Source organism: Macaca nemestrina, chromosome 7 (assembly GCF_043159975.1).
Source record: "Macaca nemestrina isolate mMacNem1 chromosome 7, mMacNem.hap1, whole genome shotgun sequence".
Classification (NCBI taxonomy): Eukaryota; Metazoa; Chordata; class Mammalia; order Primates; family Cercopithecidae; genus Macaca; species Macaca nemestrina.
Window position 1 is genome coordinate 176,297,531 of NC_092131.1, and position 19,335 is coordinate 176,316,865.

General features: G+C 42.8%; 1 protein-coding gene across 3 annotated transcripts in view; it reads right to left on the reverse strand.

The window, feature by feature from the left end:
- LOC105497451 (gamma-aminobutyric acid type A receptor subunit beta3) overlaps positions 1-19,335 on the reverse strand; it is a 224,937-nt gene that overhangs the window by 38,647 nt on the left and 166,955 nt on the right. For all 3 annotated transcript variants that reach the window (XM_071067295.1, XM_011768548.2, XM_071067296.1), the window contains one exon: positions 1,431-1,513. In XM_071067295.1, the coding sequence (XP_070923396.1) occupies positions 1,431-1,513 (83 nt within the window). The remainder of the gene's footprint in view (positions 1-1,430; positions 1,514-19,335) is intronic.

Genomic DNA, 19,335 nt, shown 5'->3' on the forward strand with positions numbered 1-19,335 from the left:
AAGGCAGGTGTTTTGTCTGTCATCTCTAACTATCCCTGTGCTTACAACCGTGCCTACACAGAGTTAATGTCCAGTGAGTGTTTGTTGGATAAACTTTGGGTTGATGAATTTGACCTCCCATGTGGAAATAAAGACACCACTATTCTTTTGTCTATTCCCAACATGAAGACGTGTAGTCAGACCACGAGAGAATCAGGAGAATCCCTTCTTCCACTCAAATGATTAAACCATGGATTCTTTGCAGAGAAGGGACCTCACACATGGCGAGGATCTCTTCTACAGCAGATCTTCCTGCTCATCAAACACCCCTGCCCATACACCACAGCGGCAGAGTCCTCTCCCTCAGGAGTCACTCACTGTGTGACCTGACAGTTGAAATAGGAGCTGCTGCCTTACTTAGATTCCAAATTGCCCTTCCTGAAACTTCCACTGACTCACTGGAGTTGTGCCCTCCGGCCACACTGAAGCCAGTTAACTTCTTCAGATCGTCCTTCAAATACTGGGAAATCATCTTTCCCCTGAGCCTTCTGTCCTCTAAGGTAAACGTCCCCAGAGAATTCAACTACGCATCATTTGACAAGGCTTTACGTCTTTCTTCTTCTGTAAAAGCACAGCTCTCGGAAAACATGACAGTGATGTAGGTGGAAGTGAGGGGCACCGTGGAGCCAGCCTCACCCAAGATCTACACTAGGCTCTACCACCAGGGCAGTTTCTCAACATGGTCATTCACAAAGACGCTGGCTTCTTACCACAATTGTATCAAGTGGGACTGCAAAGTCAAAGTCATTTATCCCCACAAAATTCAGTACAAATATTGACAAGCCTAAATCCAATTGAGACTAGTTATAAACCAGTTTATAATAGGCCAAGATGAGCAACAACGAAAACCGTATCCTGATATGCCAGGAGGTGTAGTTTAGGTAGCAGGAGGCACATTGTTAGATGTTATGGATGCAGCTCTCATCTCTCATATAGGAGTACTCAATGCTGAATTATCAATAAAGCAACTGAATACTACTCAAATTGAAGAAAATTGCCGAGATGCAGAAATAGCCTGCTTGTAAAGCCGAGTTCCTGATGGGAAATGAGTTTTACTCTGACCGCCAGGGTCCCAGCAGTGCAGCCACTCATGCGTGATGAAGCATATTGTAGAAAAATAGCATCTCGGTGTTTGCTCTCCTCTCACTGAATGGACCGAAATGAGGGGCATTTGTTTTCTTCTATTTCAGCACAGCAAACAGACTCTCTTAATCAGATTAGAATGAAGAACTCCTTTGTACTGAGTCTCTCTCTCTGTCTTTCTCTCTCTCTGTCTTCCCCTCTTTCCATGTCAAAAAAATTATGGGTACCTTGAAAAAAGATGCTAAATAATGACAACAGGATCTAAAATACAAATAGGAGGAGAAAGAAACACAGATACGGATACACACAGCTTTCAATTTCCAGAGTGCAGTTCTGCTCGTCCAGAGGGTATCTCCTGAGGTCCATCATGCATGCTGCTGTCGTGGTGATTCTGAAATACACAGGGTGAGGGAAGATATTAAAGAAGGGCTGAGAAATGTATCAGGGAGACTGCTCCTATATAAACAGCGAGTAAGCACCCCGTGGGACCCCTGCCCAAAGTACGACTGGCTAAACATCGTTCACTATACACAGAGAGAAACCTGAGTAAATAAGAAACTCTTTTCAGCGTAATATACAAGAGATTTATCAAGGGAAAAACCACAAAACTTTATTATTTATTTTTTAATCATTTATTTTTTGATTCACATAAAAATTGTATCCATTTGTAATATACAGCATGATGTTTGGAAATATGTATACACTGTGAAATAGTTAAACTGAGGTAATTAACAAAGGTATTGTATCACCTATTTAGCTCTTTTTACGTGTGATGAAAACGCAAAATCTACCCTCTGGCAATTTTTGAGTATCCAGCACTTTATTATTAGCTATAGTCACCATATTGTACCAAAAACCTTACCATGTCTTATTGACTTTGGATCATCAATGGCAGAGAAAGGGGGTTTCCAAGGAAGTTCTCACCTTCAATTTTTGCTTCTCTTCTTGTCTATAGGCTCTCTTGCCTCTCTAGTACAGAGAGATCCTATGTGTGGGACACCACCAACTAGGTTTTAAGACTGAGTCTTTGACTTTCCACGGGAAGTGTTAAAGTAGCTACAGATGCACTTTGGAACTCTAAACCTCACCTCTGCTTCTTTCAATGTTATTATCGTTGTTTGTTGGGCTGGATTCTAATATTACAGATTTTTTTTTTTTAACTGTGTAATCATCTCTCTTTTCAAAGAGAATATTTGGCTTCTATTTTATCAATCATGAACCAAACTTGGGTGGGTTAAGTTCCCTTGGGGCCAGCTAAAGCCATGGAAATAATTTCTTCCCCAAAACAGTTAAGGCTCCACCATGCAATGGTTAAACCAGCCCTACACTGACAAACAACACTTCTAGAAATGTCCAGTCCTTTTCCTATTCTGTCTGCAGCCTCCTCTTAGGGAGACCAACTTACTCAAAGCCGCTTCTTTGAAAACGCAACTATTAGGGTCATTATATTTTGCATTATATATCTCTAGAACCCCCCCCCCCGCTTTTCCCCACCACTGTCAAAGGTGACTGGACTGGAGTGGGTTCCTGAGTCAGAGACAGCAAGCCATTAGTGGGCAAGAGATCCATGACATGGGCTGAGTTGGAAGGCAGAGTGGAGCTAAAGAGACTCTCTTCCATAGGAATGAATTGAACAGCAAAGATAAGAGTGGAAGTGCATCTGCAAGGCCATGGTTTACAGGCCTGTGATGTTGTTTTCAGACTGGAGAGCAAAGGATGAGAAAGCACCACAGAGGACAGAAGGTGCTGCAAGGAGAGTTGAGGATGCAGTCACAGCTGTGCCCTGGGCCGCAGCGGGGGGCCTTGCTGAATGTGTGCCCCACCTCTCCAGGGAGCAGCTTCTCAAAGCCTGTGCAGGCTCTGTGTAACCAGCAGTCCTGGCTATGCCCATTCAACGATGGGGAGGAAGAATGAAAATGTGAGAGTGCTTTCTCCTGAGATCCCTAGAGTCACCTTCAGTCCCCAGCTGTCCTTCAGGTTTCATCTTTCTTGAAGCTCAGTGTTGAGCTTTATCTGAATGGTCTTCATTATTAATATTCACAACAAACCTACTAATGCTGCAGGTAATGAGCAAGCCCGACTCTTACCAACAGATCCTAACCCAAACATCTGTAAAACACTAGACATGTGCCAATTCTGATGGATTTGTCTCATGTACCCTACACGCAGGTGATAAGGAAATAATGGAGTAAGGTATGTCCTTCTATTAGCATCTGGTTAAGCAAGCAGATAGAGCAACGTTCTGCTTTGCAATGATTGACAGAAGCAGTGAGGGAAAATGTCAACGTATTTAGCAAACAGGTCAATGCTTAATTTTTTATGCACACAGCACGCATGCACCATGCAGACAATCAGCAAAATCCATACCAATGGTGACAGTGTGTTCCTTCCAAATGTAGTAACACTTCCCTTTATCCTAGGAGTCAAGGAGTGCACTACGTTCTATGATCCCAAACCAACACATAGCTCTTTGCCACATTTTTCTACAGCATTTAACATTCTAGCCAACTGAAGTTCCAGACTCACACTTTTCAACTGTGGCATGTGTTATGGCAGATTGACAACCCAATGTCCATACAAGATGCCCATAATGCAAAATTAGAACAGAGTTCTGCTAAAATTATGAATCTTTATGAAGAAGAAAAAAACCTTCACTGACAATGTTCAAATTTTTAAATTTTCCTTTTTTTTTTTTTTTTAAAATACGGAGTCTTGCTCTGTTGCCCAGACTGGAGTGCAGTCGTGTGATCTTGGCTCATGGCAAGCGCCACCTCCCGGGTTCATGCCATTCTCCTGCCTCAGCCTCCTGAGTAGCTGGGATTACAGGCCCCCCACACCATGCCCAGCTAATTTTTTTGTATTTTTAGTAGAAATGGGTTTTCACCGTGTTAGCCAGGATGGTCTCAATCTCCCAACCTCGTGATCTGCCCACCTCGGCCTCCCAAAGTGCTGGAATTACAGGCATGAACTACCACGCCTGGCTTAACTGTCTTATATATTTTGGTACCTATTCACTTGAACTGAGTCAATGATTGAAATTTCTGTTTCTTACTGTTTGTTTTCTTATTCACTCTTCAAACCCCCCCCTATACACACACACAGACGCACGCATACACACACATAAACATGCCCAAATTGTTTGGGGACGCCATGGGGATACATTATTGGAGGGAGAAGGGGAACCTGAGGCTAGAAGAACTGGTGACAGCACACCCTTGTCCCACCAAGTACACCAACTACAGCAGCTGTCCAGGTCTTCTCATTCTGTTATAATTCTGGCTATAAAATAGAGGCCCATTTCAGTGAGCTGAGATGGGGCCACTGCACTCCAGTCTGGGTAACAAAGTGAGTGAGACTCCATTTCAAAAAACAAAACAAACAAACAAACAAAAAAAAAAACAAAAAGAGAAAAACAGAGAGAGAGAAGGGAATTCTGAAATTTGTGACAACATTGATGGAATTGGAGAACATTATGCTAAGTGAAATAAGTCAGGCCCAGAAAGACAAATACCACATGTTCTCACTTATATGTGGAATTAAAACAATTAACTTATAGAAATAGAGAGTAGAATGGTGGTGGCAGAAGCTGGAGGAGGGGAAATAGGGAGGTGATGAGCAAAGGGTAGACAATTTCAAATGGAGAATATGTTTTCTCTTTTTGTGCATTCTACTGCACAGCATGGTGAATATAGTTAGTAGTAGACTGTTGTACATTTCAAATTGCTAAGTAAATTTCAAATGTTCTTGCCATGAAAAAATGTTAATTATTTGAGGTGGTGGATATGTTAACTAGCTTGATTTAATTATTTCACATTGGATTCATAAATCGTAACATCATTTTGTACCCCATACCTTTTTTCCCCACACAACTCCCTCTTCACAGAACCCATAAATCTATACGATTATCATTGTCAATTTACAATAAGAAAAGAAAAAAAATGGAGCCACTTTTTTCTTTTTATGTGAGGAATAAGACAGACACATCTACTCACTACTCTTCCTCATTTGGAAGAAATCCTCAGAAAACACTCTCAGAGTGGAGAGTGAGGCACAGGAGCTCGCTCTTGCTCATGCTACAAAAGGTAACCATCAAGATAGAAGAAGTAGCTGAACAGCTGGGACAAAAAGGCCAAAGGGGAGAGAGTGGAGGTGAGGGGCAGAGTGATGCAGCCAACTGTGGAGGAGAAGCATGCCCCAACCCCTCCCTGAGCCCCAAAATCCCCATCCAAGTTGACTCAACTCATCAGAGACTGGCTAAGTGGGCCTTTTGAGTGAATCGATCCTGGGACATGGCAGAAATCATCAAACGTGCGCTCCACCTCTCCGGGGAGCAGCTTCTCAAAGCCTGTGCCGGAGCTGTGTTTGGGCTGACAAGGGTTACAGAAGGGCTGAGGAATTTCACAGATGGCAGAACTGAGTTCAAGCCAAGTGCACGGAGATCAACCAAGGGCAGAGAGGCCACAGTGACATCCGGGCTCCACCTGTGTAATCCCCAACACTCACACACACGTGGTTTTATATTTTCCCCAACAAACGTATATATTTTTCGTCCTGACACAATAATTTAACCAACATCTAGCGCCACCTTGTCCAACCCTCTGCGATCTGAGAATTCCACTGTTATTCCTAAGGAATGGTGATGAAGCTCAGCAGTCGGAATCCAGTAGGACTGGGTGAGGCTCTCCCAGTATTACTCTTCAGCAGATTCCCTTTTTTTTCTTTTGGTTGTTTCTTTTTTGTTTTATGATTTGAGAGACAGCAGTGCTTAGGGTCTCTGTGACTACAAGGCATGTCTCTGATAGAGAAGCAGAGAAAGATAATGGCCAAGTGACAGAAGACGTGCCTGTGTCCAATATATCCTTTCTTTACAGTCATACTTCAAGAATGCTGAAAGTAGAAACAAAAAACAAACAAAAAAGTTGACGAAGAGACAGAGGAGTGAGGACTAGAGAACTGGACAACATTACAGGGATGGTGCTAAGTCATCATCTGAGTGCCCAGCACACCCACCAGTCACATCTGTACTTCATGGAACACTGGTGGAGCACTTGCTCAATGCCCAGTTCTGTGCCAAGCACTTTAATACACACACGTTTACTCTCACAACAACCATATTATAGAAGTATTATTATCATTATATCCATTGTGCAGATGAGCGAACCAAGATTCGGAAAGAGTAGGCAGCTCGACCACGTTCCCAATGCCACTGGAAGGCAGACGTGGCATTCAAACCCAGGCAGTTTGAACCCTATGCTCTGCTACATCTGTATTACCTCTTTCACCTTAAACATACAAAATATATTCAACTTTTAAAGCCTACTCAGGAAATGAGAATCTTGTTTTGAATGAAGAGCAAGAAGGTTGATAAATTTATGTAGACAGATATAAATATTGATACTTATACCCATAATATATACTTTTATACCCATAATATTCTCATTAAATATGTCAAATTGGAAATATAATGAGTAAATGCAGAAAATAAATATTCTACATGCTATTTCTGCGGTAACTACAGTGACATTTAATCCAACAGTTTCTCACCCTTTGTGGAATAGGGTCATTTATTAGATCATTCCTGCTTTTACAAACAATATATGTCTAAAGATATGTTTAAGAACTAAAAGTATTAAAATGTAAGAAATAAACTTGAAGTTGTAAGGAGAGCACTATCTCTAGTAAGTGTAAAATCATATTTTGAGATTCTGGTGACACACCGTCTTTGAATGTTGTCTTCAACTACCCTCGGAGACCGTTCCCTGCACACCTAAGTGAGGAAGCCTGAGTCAAGGAGGTCAAGATACACGGATGTCAGTGTGTTGAAGGGTTTTCATTTTGTCTCACTTGTATTAAGCTTGTGAAATACTTTTTGGCGTTAGCATTTCCATTTTTAAAATAGTCACACATTGATATAATAAGGGCAGACACAAACTCTTCATGAACTGCATAAATACAAACTCCTCTGCATATCACCTGGTAGGACTGCTGTGCAAATGTTGCTGTCTGATGGTCAGGGACATGCTCGCTTCTGTAAACATTTGTCTGAAATATCCACCTGTTGACTTAGGTATACAAGTGCTCCTTGTCAGTGTTACTGGAAAAGGCTGGATATGGTCAAGGTCTGGGATTCACGCTTAGAGTGAATCCAGCAATGCACACAGTCTCTTCCTCCATTTGTATGAATAGCTTTGATTCACTGGAAACACTGGAGAGAACAGATTAAAATGTCCATTGCAAGCACCAATTCTGATGTCCCTGGCTGGTCACTGGATGTCAAGGTCCTGGACCAGCTTTCTCAGAGAAGCTTCTGGAACTAAACAATCTTGGTCTCTCTCTCTCCTCAGCTTCCTCCTTTTTAATGTTTTCATTACATTTCATTACACCTACAAATCAGAATGTCCATTATTTGCTAACTTGCTGGCCTTTCGCTCACCCCCAGGTGAGCCCACAAGAGCAGGACTTTATTGCTCCTGTCCACGGTTCTCTCCCCAGTACCTAGAACGGCAGCACCCCCGACCACACATGCAGAGTAAGTGTCCTGTAAATACTCTCAGAACAAATGACTTTCGAGATAAGAGGACCAGGCATGAGCTGAAGTGTGGGACTCGAGCAAAATGTGGAAAGGGAGTTGGTTTAGTCCTTCTTGGCTTTAATGTCCCAAATGTAAGAGTAAGTGGGGACACATGCCCGCTAACAGGCACTCCCAGCGTGAGTCCTGGCTGTGCATGGTTATGGACTCTGAGAGCCTCCATGGGCTCACTGGTCAAGAGGCTTGGATAAGAATCCCCTATTTTTATGGTCAAGTGGTCTCGGTGAATCTTTATGTTGCAGAATTCAATTCTTACCTGCAGAATTCAATCCTGCAGAATTGAATCTAATGTTTGTGTGTGAGAGCTTTATGGCTTCAGGTGCAGTGAAGAGCACGATGAAATGCTGCCTTCAGGGGAGTCCTAGAACTCTGATCACAATCTTGTTAAGCTGACAGGACCTGGAAGCAAGTTAGTAGCTCCTTTGGTGTGACTTCTGGCTTGCACTCAAGATGCCCAAACGTTCCAGAAATCTGGGCGAGAGTTGTATCTCTGGCCATGGGTTAGCACCACAGCCAAGGCCATTGCTTCACAGGTAACCATTTGGTCCTTTGCAGTCACCCTACAGCAACTCACTCGCATCTTCATTCCTCATTCCTCTGACGCAGGATGCACTGGCTGGCGGAGGCAGCTATCATGTTACCAAGAAAAGGAACTCAGATGCCAGGATGTAGGACCTAAATCGAGTAATTCAGACCAAGAATTTTCCTTGAGCAAGTGCTTATTATTCAATGTGAAGAAGTCACAGGACACAGGTCAATGTTTTGGTTATCCTGATTTTCGTTTTGCTTTTCAAAATATATAAGAAAACACATTCATAGAACCGTCCAAAGGCTTTTGCTATGGGAACTTGTTGAGGATGTTGCTGGGAAAATTCTTGTGCTAAGTTGAGTGTGTTAGAGCCCATTCCTCTCCTCTTTCCAGAATCCACGCTCTAGCCATGTCATTACAACTCTTCTCACCAAAGAGGAGCTGGCTGTTTGCCTACCTCTTGAAGGTGCGCCGACTTTGTGACCTGCTTTATCTAATATAATGGCTGGAAGTGACCATGTGCCAGTCCATGCTTAAGCCCCAAGATGCGTTCTTTTCCTGGGCTTTTCTGCTTCTACCTCTGCTGTGAGAAAGCCATACCCAGAGGAGTCTGCTGGTTTCAGGAGAACGAACACAAAGAGCAGGACTGAGGTGACCATTCATCTTTTCAGAGACTGCCCTGGGTAAGCTAATGGGTCCCCGACACCCAGCCTGTGAGAGCGCCAGCCAGAACCAGCAGAGATGCTCATTAACAACCCAGACACACAGGCAATGAGCACTTTGGGGTTACCGAATGCATCGAGGCTTTCCAGCTGATTGTTACACCGCACTCTTGTGGCAACAGATAACTGATACAGTAGTCAACACAAGTTCACTGCAAACATACAAAAGCATAAATTATCTTATCAATATGTAGGAATCACAACCTGATACTTCTGAGGAGTGTCATAAGACAGCAAAGCCCTCAGCAAAGAGCATTTTTCTAAAATAGGGACATCTGTTTCGATATTGATGCGTAACTCCACCACCATTCAGGAATGCTCATTTCTGGGAGTGAGAAGTCCCATCAGGCGAAGGAGACAGGCCCAACGTACCTCCTCTTGGTTTTCAAAGAATTTGGCAACATGCTACACAAAGCCACAAACTGGCAATAGTGCTCCAGCCAGAACAAAAGGTGTATGCCAGATTCTAGAATACCTGAAAGAAAGGAACTGCCCAGAGGGTGGAATGAGTTCTTAAGGACTACACCACAGGTTCAACCCTCTGAAGAGGAACAGAGAAAACAGTTTGAAAGAATCACTAAAGTACTTTGAGTCACTCCAACTACCTGGATCTAATTATGGCACTTGGGGGTTTCACAATCTAGAAATGCATTGTCCAAAACAGTAACCACCAGCTATGTGTGACTATTTATATCTACATTTAGAATTAATTATTTTAAATTAATTTAAATGAAATAATATTAAAAATGTAGCTCCTCCGATGTTCTCGTCACATACAAAGTGCTCAACAGCCCCCTGTGACTGACTGGTAGCTACTGTACTATGCGGATTATGGATACCCCCATTACCACAGAAAGCTCCATCAGACAGCACAAAAATAATAGCTTGCTATCTGTGTCTCTAGCCTCTGAGAACATGACTCCCTGGATGAATGTAGCTGGGGGGATATGTTCAAATGCATGGAACCCAGAGGCTTGAAGGAAAGCTGTCACAGCTGGAGGAAGCCATGCATGCCGGCGTAGAAAATGTCACTCAAGACTCTACCCAAAGTACCACAAAGTGTGTCTGACTTCATGGTTTAGCTATAACTCAGCAGCCGGACAGGAAGACCTACCCTAATTAACTGACAACTAGGCATAACAACCGGACCACCTTCACCTGATCTTCACATTTATATCCTAGAGGCTACAGCCTCCAACATGAGAGGGAAACTCAAGTCAAGATCACCATATCCATATTGGCACCAGCAAGTCACTTTGTTTCTATGAGTCTGTCCCACCAAAGCATAAACATTCTGAATGACAGAAGAGATGTCCCATGAAAAGCAATGGAAGCATAGAAAATGAAAAGTTGAAAAATTCACATGACATGTGTCTGGTTACTAAAAGGTATGAGTGGATACGGCCTCTTTTCAAGAAGAATGGGGAGGCAAAAGAACATTCTGAAATGAAGGCATAGATAGACAGAAGATGCCGCAACACTGAGAGATGAATGCAAGAAATCCTAGCCACAAATGCCAAATTGAAATCTGTACTGAAGACAAGGCGATAGAATTAACATGGCTGAAAATCCTTTAACAGCATGGAAAGCTTCTTACATTTTAATGGGCACATACGTTACTGAAGGACCTTGTTAAAATTCAGATTCTGTCCCAGCACTTTGGGAGGCCGAGGTGGGTGGATCACAAGGTCAGGAGTTTGAGACCACCCTGGCTAACACAGTGAAACCCCGTCTCTATTAAAAACACAAAAAATTAGTTGGGCGTGGTGGCACATGCCTGTAGTCCCAGCTACTTAGGAGGCTGAGGCAGAATTGCTGGAACCTGGGAGGTGGAGGTTGCAGTGAGCCGAGATCGTGCCACTGCACTCCAGCCTGGGCAACACAGCAAGACTCCGTCAAAAAGAAGAAGAAGAAAAAAAATTCAGATTCTGGAATTGGGTGAGTCTTTCATTCTGAAATTCCCAGATAATGTTCCCAGGTGATGCTGATGCTGGTCTCGGTGACCCTATTTTTAGTAGAAAGGAGAGGGCAAACTTGTAAAACCTACTCAAAGGCAGAGGTAGAAAAAAGAAGCATTGAAAACAGAGGAGATGATAGATATTGAGGGGATAAAATGGGCATATAACTGAGATTTATTAGAGCAAGACCAAACAGCATCCAAATTAGCAAATTAAACTTAAACATGAAAAAATAAAAAAACATTTTAATTCAAATATAATATACACAATATCAATGTACCATTTTAGCTATTTCTTTTTTGTTTGTTTTTGTTTTGTTTTGTTTTGGTTTTTGAGACGGAGTCTCGCTCTGTCACCCAGGCTGGAGTGCAGTGGCGTGATCTTGGCTCACTGCAAGCTCCACCTCCCGGGTTCATGCCATTCTCCTGCCTCAGCCTCCTGAGTAGCTGGGACCACAGGCGCTCACCACCACGCCCGGCTAATTTTTTGTATTTTTGGTAGAGATGGGGTTTCACCGTGTTAGCCAGGATGGTCTCGATCTCCTGACCTCGTGATCCACCCACCTCAGTCTCCCAAAGTGCTGGGATTACAGGCGTGAGCCACCACGCCCGGCCTTTTTTAGCGATTTTTAAGTGTATAATTCAGCACATTCACATTGGTGCGCAACCATCACTACTATCCATTTCCAGAACTTTTTCATCATCTCAAACAGAAACTCTGTACCTTTTAAACAGTAACATTGATGACCCTAACCCCAGCCCCAGTAATCTCTAGTTCACACACTGTCTCTCTGAATTGACCTATTCGATAGGTCACCACATATAAGTGAAATCATATAAGTGAAATAGTTGTCTTTTTCTGCCTAGTTTAGTTCACTTACTATATTGTTTTCAAGGTTCATCCATGGTGTAGCATGTATAAGAATTTCATTACATTTTAAAACTGAAAAATATTCCATTATATGGATATACCATATTTTACTTATCCATTCATCTGTTGGTAGACATTTGGGTTGTTTCTACCTTTTGGCTACTATGAATAATCCTACTATAAACATTGGCGTAAAAATATCTGTTTGGGTTACTTCTTTTGTATCTACCTAGAACTGGAATTGTGGATCATATGTTAATTTTATGTTTAAATTTTAAGGAACCACCATACTGCTTTCCACAGTGACTGAATCATTTTATATTCCCATCAGAAATCCCTAAGGTTCCTATTTTTTCTTGATTTTGACAACATTTGTTCTTTTCATTTAAAAAAATATATATATTAAAATGTTACATATATATATATCTCAGCCATCTCTAATGTGTGTGATGTAGTGTCTCATTGCGGTTTAAGGAAATGCAAGTCAAAACCACAGTGAAGTACTACATCACACACATTAGGATGGCTATTATCTTTTTTCCTATTTCCTTTAGTTCTTTGTCCATATTTTCCTTTACGTCTTTGAATAAAGAGATTTAAAGTCTTTATCAAGTAAGCCCAATAATTAGATTTCTGCCAATTTATTTTGTTCCTTTGACTAAGCCATGTTTTCCTCTTTCTTTGTATGCTTTGTGATTTTTTTCCCCTGAAAACTGGGCATTTCATTATTATAATGCGGTCACTCTGAAAATCAGATTCTTTCCTTTGCCCAGGGTTTGCTGCTTTTAACTTTATCAGTCCATTTGTTTTGAGTCATTTCTAAACTGTTTTTGAAAAGATTATTTCTTGTCAAGGTTAATCAGTGAAGTCTCTGTTGCTTTAGCTCATGTTTAGAGAATGTTTTACATTTATTTATCTATGTATGTATTTATTTCTTAGAGATGGGATCCCACTCTATTGCGTAGGCTGAGTGTAGTGGCCTGACCATAGCTCACTGTAGCTTCAAACACCTGGGCTCAAGCGACCTTCCTGTGTCAGCCTCCCAAGTAGCTGGGACTACAGTCATGCACCAACATGCCTGGCTAGATTTTTTCTTTCTTTATTGTTATTTACTTATTTATTTGGTAGAGACAGGGTCTTGTTGCATTGCCCAGGCTGGTCTAAAACTCATGATCACGACTGGTACTCCCACCTTGGACTCCTAAAGCACTAAGATTACAGGCATGAGCCACCATGCCTGGAAAATGTTTTAACAAGCATTTCCTTAAGTGCCAAGAGCTGAAGCAAACAAACAAAAAACGCACAAACGAAAAAGAGAACAGCATTCTTTCTCAGTCTTTGCAGACCAGCTATGTGCTGGGGTACACTTTCCTCTAAGCCTAGGGATTAACCAAAAGCAAAAATTGGAGGTTCCTAAGGACTTTTCTGTGCATATTTCTTATCTAGGCATGTGCATGGATTTTTAAGTATCTCTCTATATGTGGCTGCTTCTGAATGACCTCATTTCTCTAAGAGTCTCATCCCAGCTTCTCTTTTGAGCCTTAGATGGTCTATTTTATGCTTCCATCCAAAATCTCCCATCCCAGGCATCTTTAGGTTCGTCTTTACCCTGCAGCCTTAATGAGCACTGCCTGCCCCTTCTCTTACTTGCATTCTGAGTTAGGCAAAACTGAGATGAACATCTTGCTTCAATCCTTCAGGCATTCTCCAGACAGTTTAGAACATATGTACACAATAATTTGCAAATAAGATCTGCTCTGCTCCCTCTGGTAGGAGAGGGAGAACTGGGTATGAGGCTGCTGCCTGCTCAAAACCGAAACAATCCCTGCCCTAGGATGTGGGTGGGGGAAATGGCAAGTGAAAAATGCCACAAAACTTTCCTGTTGTTTTTAATATAGCCTTTTGCTAATTGGGCATTTGACTGATTACTGTGAACCTTAAACTGATTTCCAGAGCTTCTACAAGGTTGGTTCAGACAGCTTCTAGCTTTTGTTCTGTTTTGTTTGGATGTTTTTGTGAGGGGACAAGAGCTTGGAGCTTTTCAGTCTGCAACTTTGCTGATGGTACCATCCAAGTGGAGACTAAAGCCACCCCATTCTGGATGGTCATCTGCCATTCTGGCTTCTGATTAACCCCTGTTCCAGGAATGCCTCTAAGATTTCTGCTTTTTCTACTGTCACCATAAATCTTGACTTTCGGTCAAAAGAGCCTTGACCATCAATCCTGCCCTTAAGCAGATTCACACAGCATTCTTGCCTCTCCCTGAGAGGTCAACGTCGATGGTCCTACGCATTCCCTCACTAAGGTGTAGAAGCCCTGGATCTTGAGGGTAATTGTGTGAGGATCCACCATCTTGTCTCAATGCTGCCTGAGACAAAGACACGGCGCCTGTTCTTAAGTTCTCATTAAATGTGTCTTTCTAAGAAACCGGATTTGTCAGCCTCTTTCTTTAGCCTCTCAGCTTCCGCAGCCTTTGGGGGTAGGTGCGTACAGACCTGCCCACTGCGGAACAACCCAACACAGGGGCTGATGGGGGTAGGTGCGTACAGACCTGCCCACTGCAGAACAACCCAACACAGGGGCTGATGGGGGTAGGTGTGTACAGACCTGCCCACTGCGGAACAACCCAACACAGGGGCTGATGGGGGTGGGTGTGTACAGACCTGCCCACTGCGGAACAACCCAACACAGGGGCTGATGGGGGTAGGTGCGTACAGACCTGCCCACTGCGGAACAACCCAACACAGGGGCTGATGGGGGTGGGTGTGTACAGACCTGCCCACTGCGGAACAACCCAACACAGGGGCTGATGGGGGTGGGTGTGTACAGACCTGCCCACTGCAGAACAACCCAACACAGGGGCTGATCACAGCAGGAGAGGGCGGGTGTTTCCAAAGCAAGAGAAGGGTCTTTGCAGGCAAGAGAAGGAGGGTGTTTACAAAGATAGATAGGAAGTTAGTGAATAGAGTTACGATATAAAGTCAAAGCCTAGTTCTTTAAAAATATAAATAAAATAGATATTTCTTGATACAAACAAACACAGCTGTAAATGAAAAAGGTAATATAACAGTTATGTTCTAAAAAGCTTAAAACATAAGAAAAAGCAATGTACATGTGCCTGCTAATGATTAGAAAGGCCAAACAAAAATGACATCTTCCTGAAAAACATGAATTCTCAAGGTTAATGCAAGCAGAAAACGTCGAGACCCATAAGTACTGCGGAAACTGAAGCCCCGCGTGCCAGTGCGGAAACTGAAGCCCCGCGTGCCAGCGCGGAAACTGAAGCCCTGTGTGCCAGCGTGGAAAATGTTACTCAAGATCCTTTACAAAGCAGCATGTATTTATAAAACATTCCCCCCAAAATATTTCATATAAATTATATATTTATGGGTAAACCTTTAAATGCTTAAAAGAACATCAACCCTTTCAGATATAGAAATTTCCCATACAACATGGCACATGTATACATATGTAATAAACCTGCACATTGTGCACATGTACCCTAGAACTTAAAGTATAATTTAAAAAAAAAGATATCCGAAAAAATAAAAATTCTATACTGACAGAAAATAGAATGTTTGTTTAGGGATAAGGAGTAAGAGATAAACTGCAAATGAGCAACGGGGAATGTTTTGGGTAATAAAAACATTCTGTTTTGATTGTGGCAGTGATTACATGGGTATATGTATTAGATGAATCTTATCAACCTAGAAATTGGGTATATGTCATTTCATGTAAAGTATACCTCAATAAAGTTGATTTTGAATGAATTAAATGATGACAGATTGTAGATTCTCTTAAAGGCTTTGAAAAAATAAAATCAATAAGCCTATCATTCTACAGAAAAAAAAAAAAGAAATTTCCCATACAATATAATCCACTGCAGAACATAAAAAAAGAGAGAAATCTACTTGATTCACGTGAGGACAAAACACACCAAAAAAGAAGACATATATAATCTGTTACTACATTTCAGAGACCATATATGGTATATATCACAGATAAATGTGTGAGACAACCTTCATTAGTCCATTTTCTGTTGTTTGTAACAGAATACATGAAATTGGGTAATTTATAGGAAATGAAATTTCTTTCTTACAGTGACAGAGATTGGTAAGTCCAATGTAGAGAAGGCGCATTTGAAGAAAGTGAGAACCTTGTTGCTGGAGGGAGCTCTCTGAAGAGTCTCAAGGCAGTGTAGTGTGTAATACGGCCGTGGGGGGACAGTATAGTGTGTCATACGGCCGGCGGGGGGCAGTATAGTGTGTAATATGGCCAGGGGGGCACTGTAGTGTATAATACGGCCAGGGGGGCAGTGTAGTGTGTAATACGGCCGGGGGGGGGGGGCAGTGTAGTGTGTAATACGGTGGGGGGGGGGGGGGGCAGTGTAGTGTGTAATACGGCCAGGGGGGCAGTGTAGTGTGTCATACGGCCAGGGGGGCAGTGTAGTGTGTCATACGGCCGGGGGGGGGGGGGCAGTGTAGTGTGTCATACGGCCGGAGGGGGGGCAGTGTAGTGTGTCATACGGCCGGGTGGGGCAGTGTAGTGTGTCATACAGCAAGGCGGGGCAGTGTAGTGTGTCATACGGCGGGGGGGGGGGGGGGGGGGGGGCAGTGTATTGTGTAATACAGCCAGGGGGCTGAGCAGGCTCACACGCTAGTTCAGATCTCCCTTCCTCTTCTTATAAAGCCACCAGTTCCTCTCCCATGAATGCCCATTACCCATTAATCTATAAATGGATTAATCCATTCATGAGGACAGAGCCATCATGACCCAATCGCCTCTGAAAGGCCCCACCTCTCCATGCTACCACACTGGGGATTCAGTGAGTTTTGGAGTTCAAGGAGTATTGGAGGGGACATTCAAACCATTGCAGGGCTTCCTACGACCACCTCTACACCGGATAGTTTATCTAGGAAACTTCAATAAATTGGCTCGTGTTTCTTGGAAACTTCAGCCAAGCCATGATGCTAGGTGAGAAAGAGGGAACTTGGAAATAGATTTCTTGGGAGAGTTTACACACATCTTGAAGAAAGGCTGGCACCTTCCAAGTGGCATACACGGAGTAATGGTGCCTACTTTATACCTGAGAAAAGTGCTGTTAAGGTGACAAGATACAGGAGACTGAATAGGAATTGGCCTTTCAGATGATGAAAACGCAGGCATATCTCCTGTTGCACACACACGGGCTACATGGATGAAATGGAGGTCCTGGATTTCTCATGGATCCTCTACAACAGGGCTGCCTAGATGAGTACAGCAATGGAAGATGACCATGAAGGATACAGTCCTAGAGCTAACAAAAGTCCCAGGAAATTCCATGGAACAGAAAACTAGTCTACCATCTTCACCACCAATACCCAATTTCAGTCAAGGAATTTGCTGGAAAGCTCTGAGAAGAGTTAATTTTCAATATCTTCCAGGTCAGAGTATGAAGCCACCAACAGTTAATGTAAAACTTATTATCCATTTTTTCCTCCACCCCCAAAATTAAATCTTTACATTAGGGAAGTCATATGTAATTTATCATACTGGGTAGGGGCAGGGAAAAGAGAAAGTAGAAGGCAGAGAGGTTGAGAAGCCCCAAGTCCCTGCTCTTTGCCACTGCAGGCTTCCAGTCTGAAGTACAAATGGGCTGTGTAAAGGGAAAATGTTAATGCTAAATCTGAATTTAGTATTAAACACCGAACTGAGAATACCTGTGTAACATAAAGACAGAAAACAACTTTTACTAAAACATTGGCAGAAAACCATGATATGTGCTCAAATTTCACAAAGGTAGAGAAATTTTATACTTCCCTGAACAAAGTTTAATAGTAGGGTATAACTGCATTATGACTAGATCACAGTTGTTTTTTTTTTTTTTTTAAGCAATAAACTCAAATAAGAATTTTTAAGGAAAAAAAAAAAAGGTAAATTAACCAAGAGCAAGGCAAAATTAAAAAAATTTTAAGAGGATTACCCATCATCATAAAATAGGACTTATCCCAGAAATTGAATGGATTGGGTCGGGGAAGTGATGTCACCGAGCTGGTGGAATAGGAAGTTAGACTCCACCTTCACCCCTCCACCCCACAAAGAAAGATCAAATAGCCACTGTCTACAGACCAGAACATCCTTTTGAAAATTTCAATATTGAAACAAGCCCGAGACATCCATTGGGTCTGCAGAACTGATTGAAATCCAAATTAGAAGAGTAAAAAGAATGGTCTGTCTTTGACTGCACTCCCCTTCCCCAAGTCAGCAGGATGCCAGAAGAAAAGGACTTCTATGGGCACACATATTCTACATGGGGAAAAGAAAACTGGAGGTAGTCATCCAATTTTCCAAGCATTTGGAAAGGCTTCCCAGGAAGCCCACCCCAGTTTCACCTCACTTAGAACATTAGGGGGAAACAACACGGCTAGATTGCCCAGGGTTAGATAGAAACAAAGAAAAGACGCAGAAGTCATAGTCACCAGCAAACAAATCTGGGTGGTACTTCTGTTTCTCCCAGCTGTGGCACCAAAACTGAAGGTACAAACCAATCTCATAAACCACCCACGAAGCTGATTCGGCTGCCTTCAGAAACAGAGTGGGAAGTTTGACCTAGCTCGAGTTCCCAGATGGATAGTGAACATGCTCAGCCTCAGGGCCTACCCAGTGACCCTGCCCAGGCAGGGAGACTCTCACCTCTGCACATTTTGGAGAAGTATGGAAGCTAGACCAGCTTGACCCAGGAAGTCAAGATGATTCCACTCACCAAAGAGCCTGCACAATGACCTTGCCCAGGAAGGGAGACTCCCACTTCTATGCACTTTAGAAAAGTGAAGGGGCTAGACTAGCTTAGACCAGAAAGTCAAGCAGTGTTCCATTTAGCCAAAAGTCCACTCAATGACCCCACCCGGTAAGGAAACTTCTATCTTTGCACATTCCAGAGATGGAAAGGGGCTAAACCTGCTTGAGCTAGGAGGTCAAACAGCTACTGAATTCAACAAAAAGGTGATTCCACATCAGAATGGGCTCCACCCATCCTGAACAGTGACCCCACCTAACCTCAGGGCCTGGCCTGCAGCCCTGCTCAACTACAGATCCCAAATAGCAAAAGTGCCCAGCCAGGGAATACAGTCCATAACCAGCCTGACCAGGAACCATCATAGTACCTGGCCAGCAGCTCTGCCTGATAGCAGAGTCCAGCCAGTAGCCTCACCAGAGAGTAGAGCACAGTCAGCAGCTTCATTCAACATCAAAGCAAAGGCAGTGACCCATCAACCACAGAATTGAAAAGTTCTGCCTGTGCAAGGTTGTCATGAGCTGGCCTTTCAGAATGACAGGCTAGAAGGTAGAGAGGATGAGATAGTGAAGGTCTATCACTGTCAAACAGAAAAACAAACAAAACAACAACAAAAAGAAAAACATCTGTAAAGGCCAGAAGAAGAGCTATCTCCTCAAATGTGCAGACAACAATGGAAGGGCACAAAGATTAAAAAGAATCAGGAAATCATGACACCTCTAAAAGAACTAATAAAGCTCCAACAATGAACCCCCAAGAAATGGAGATTATAA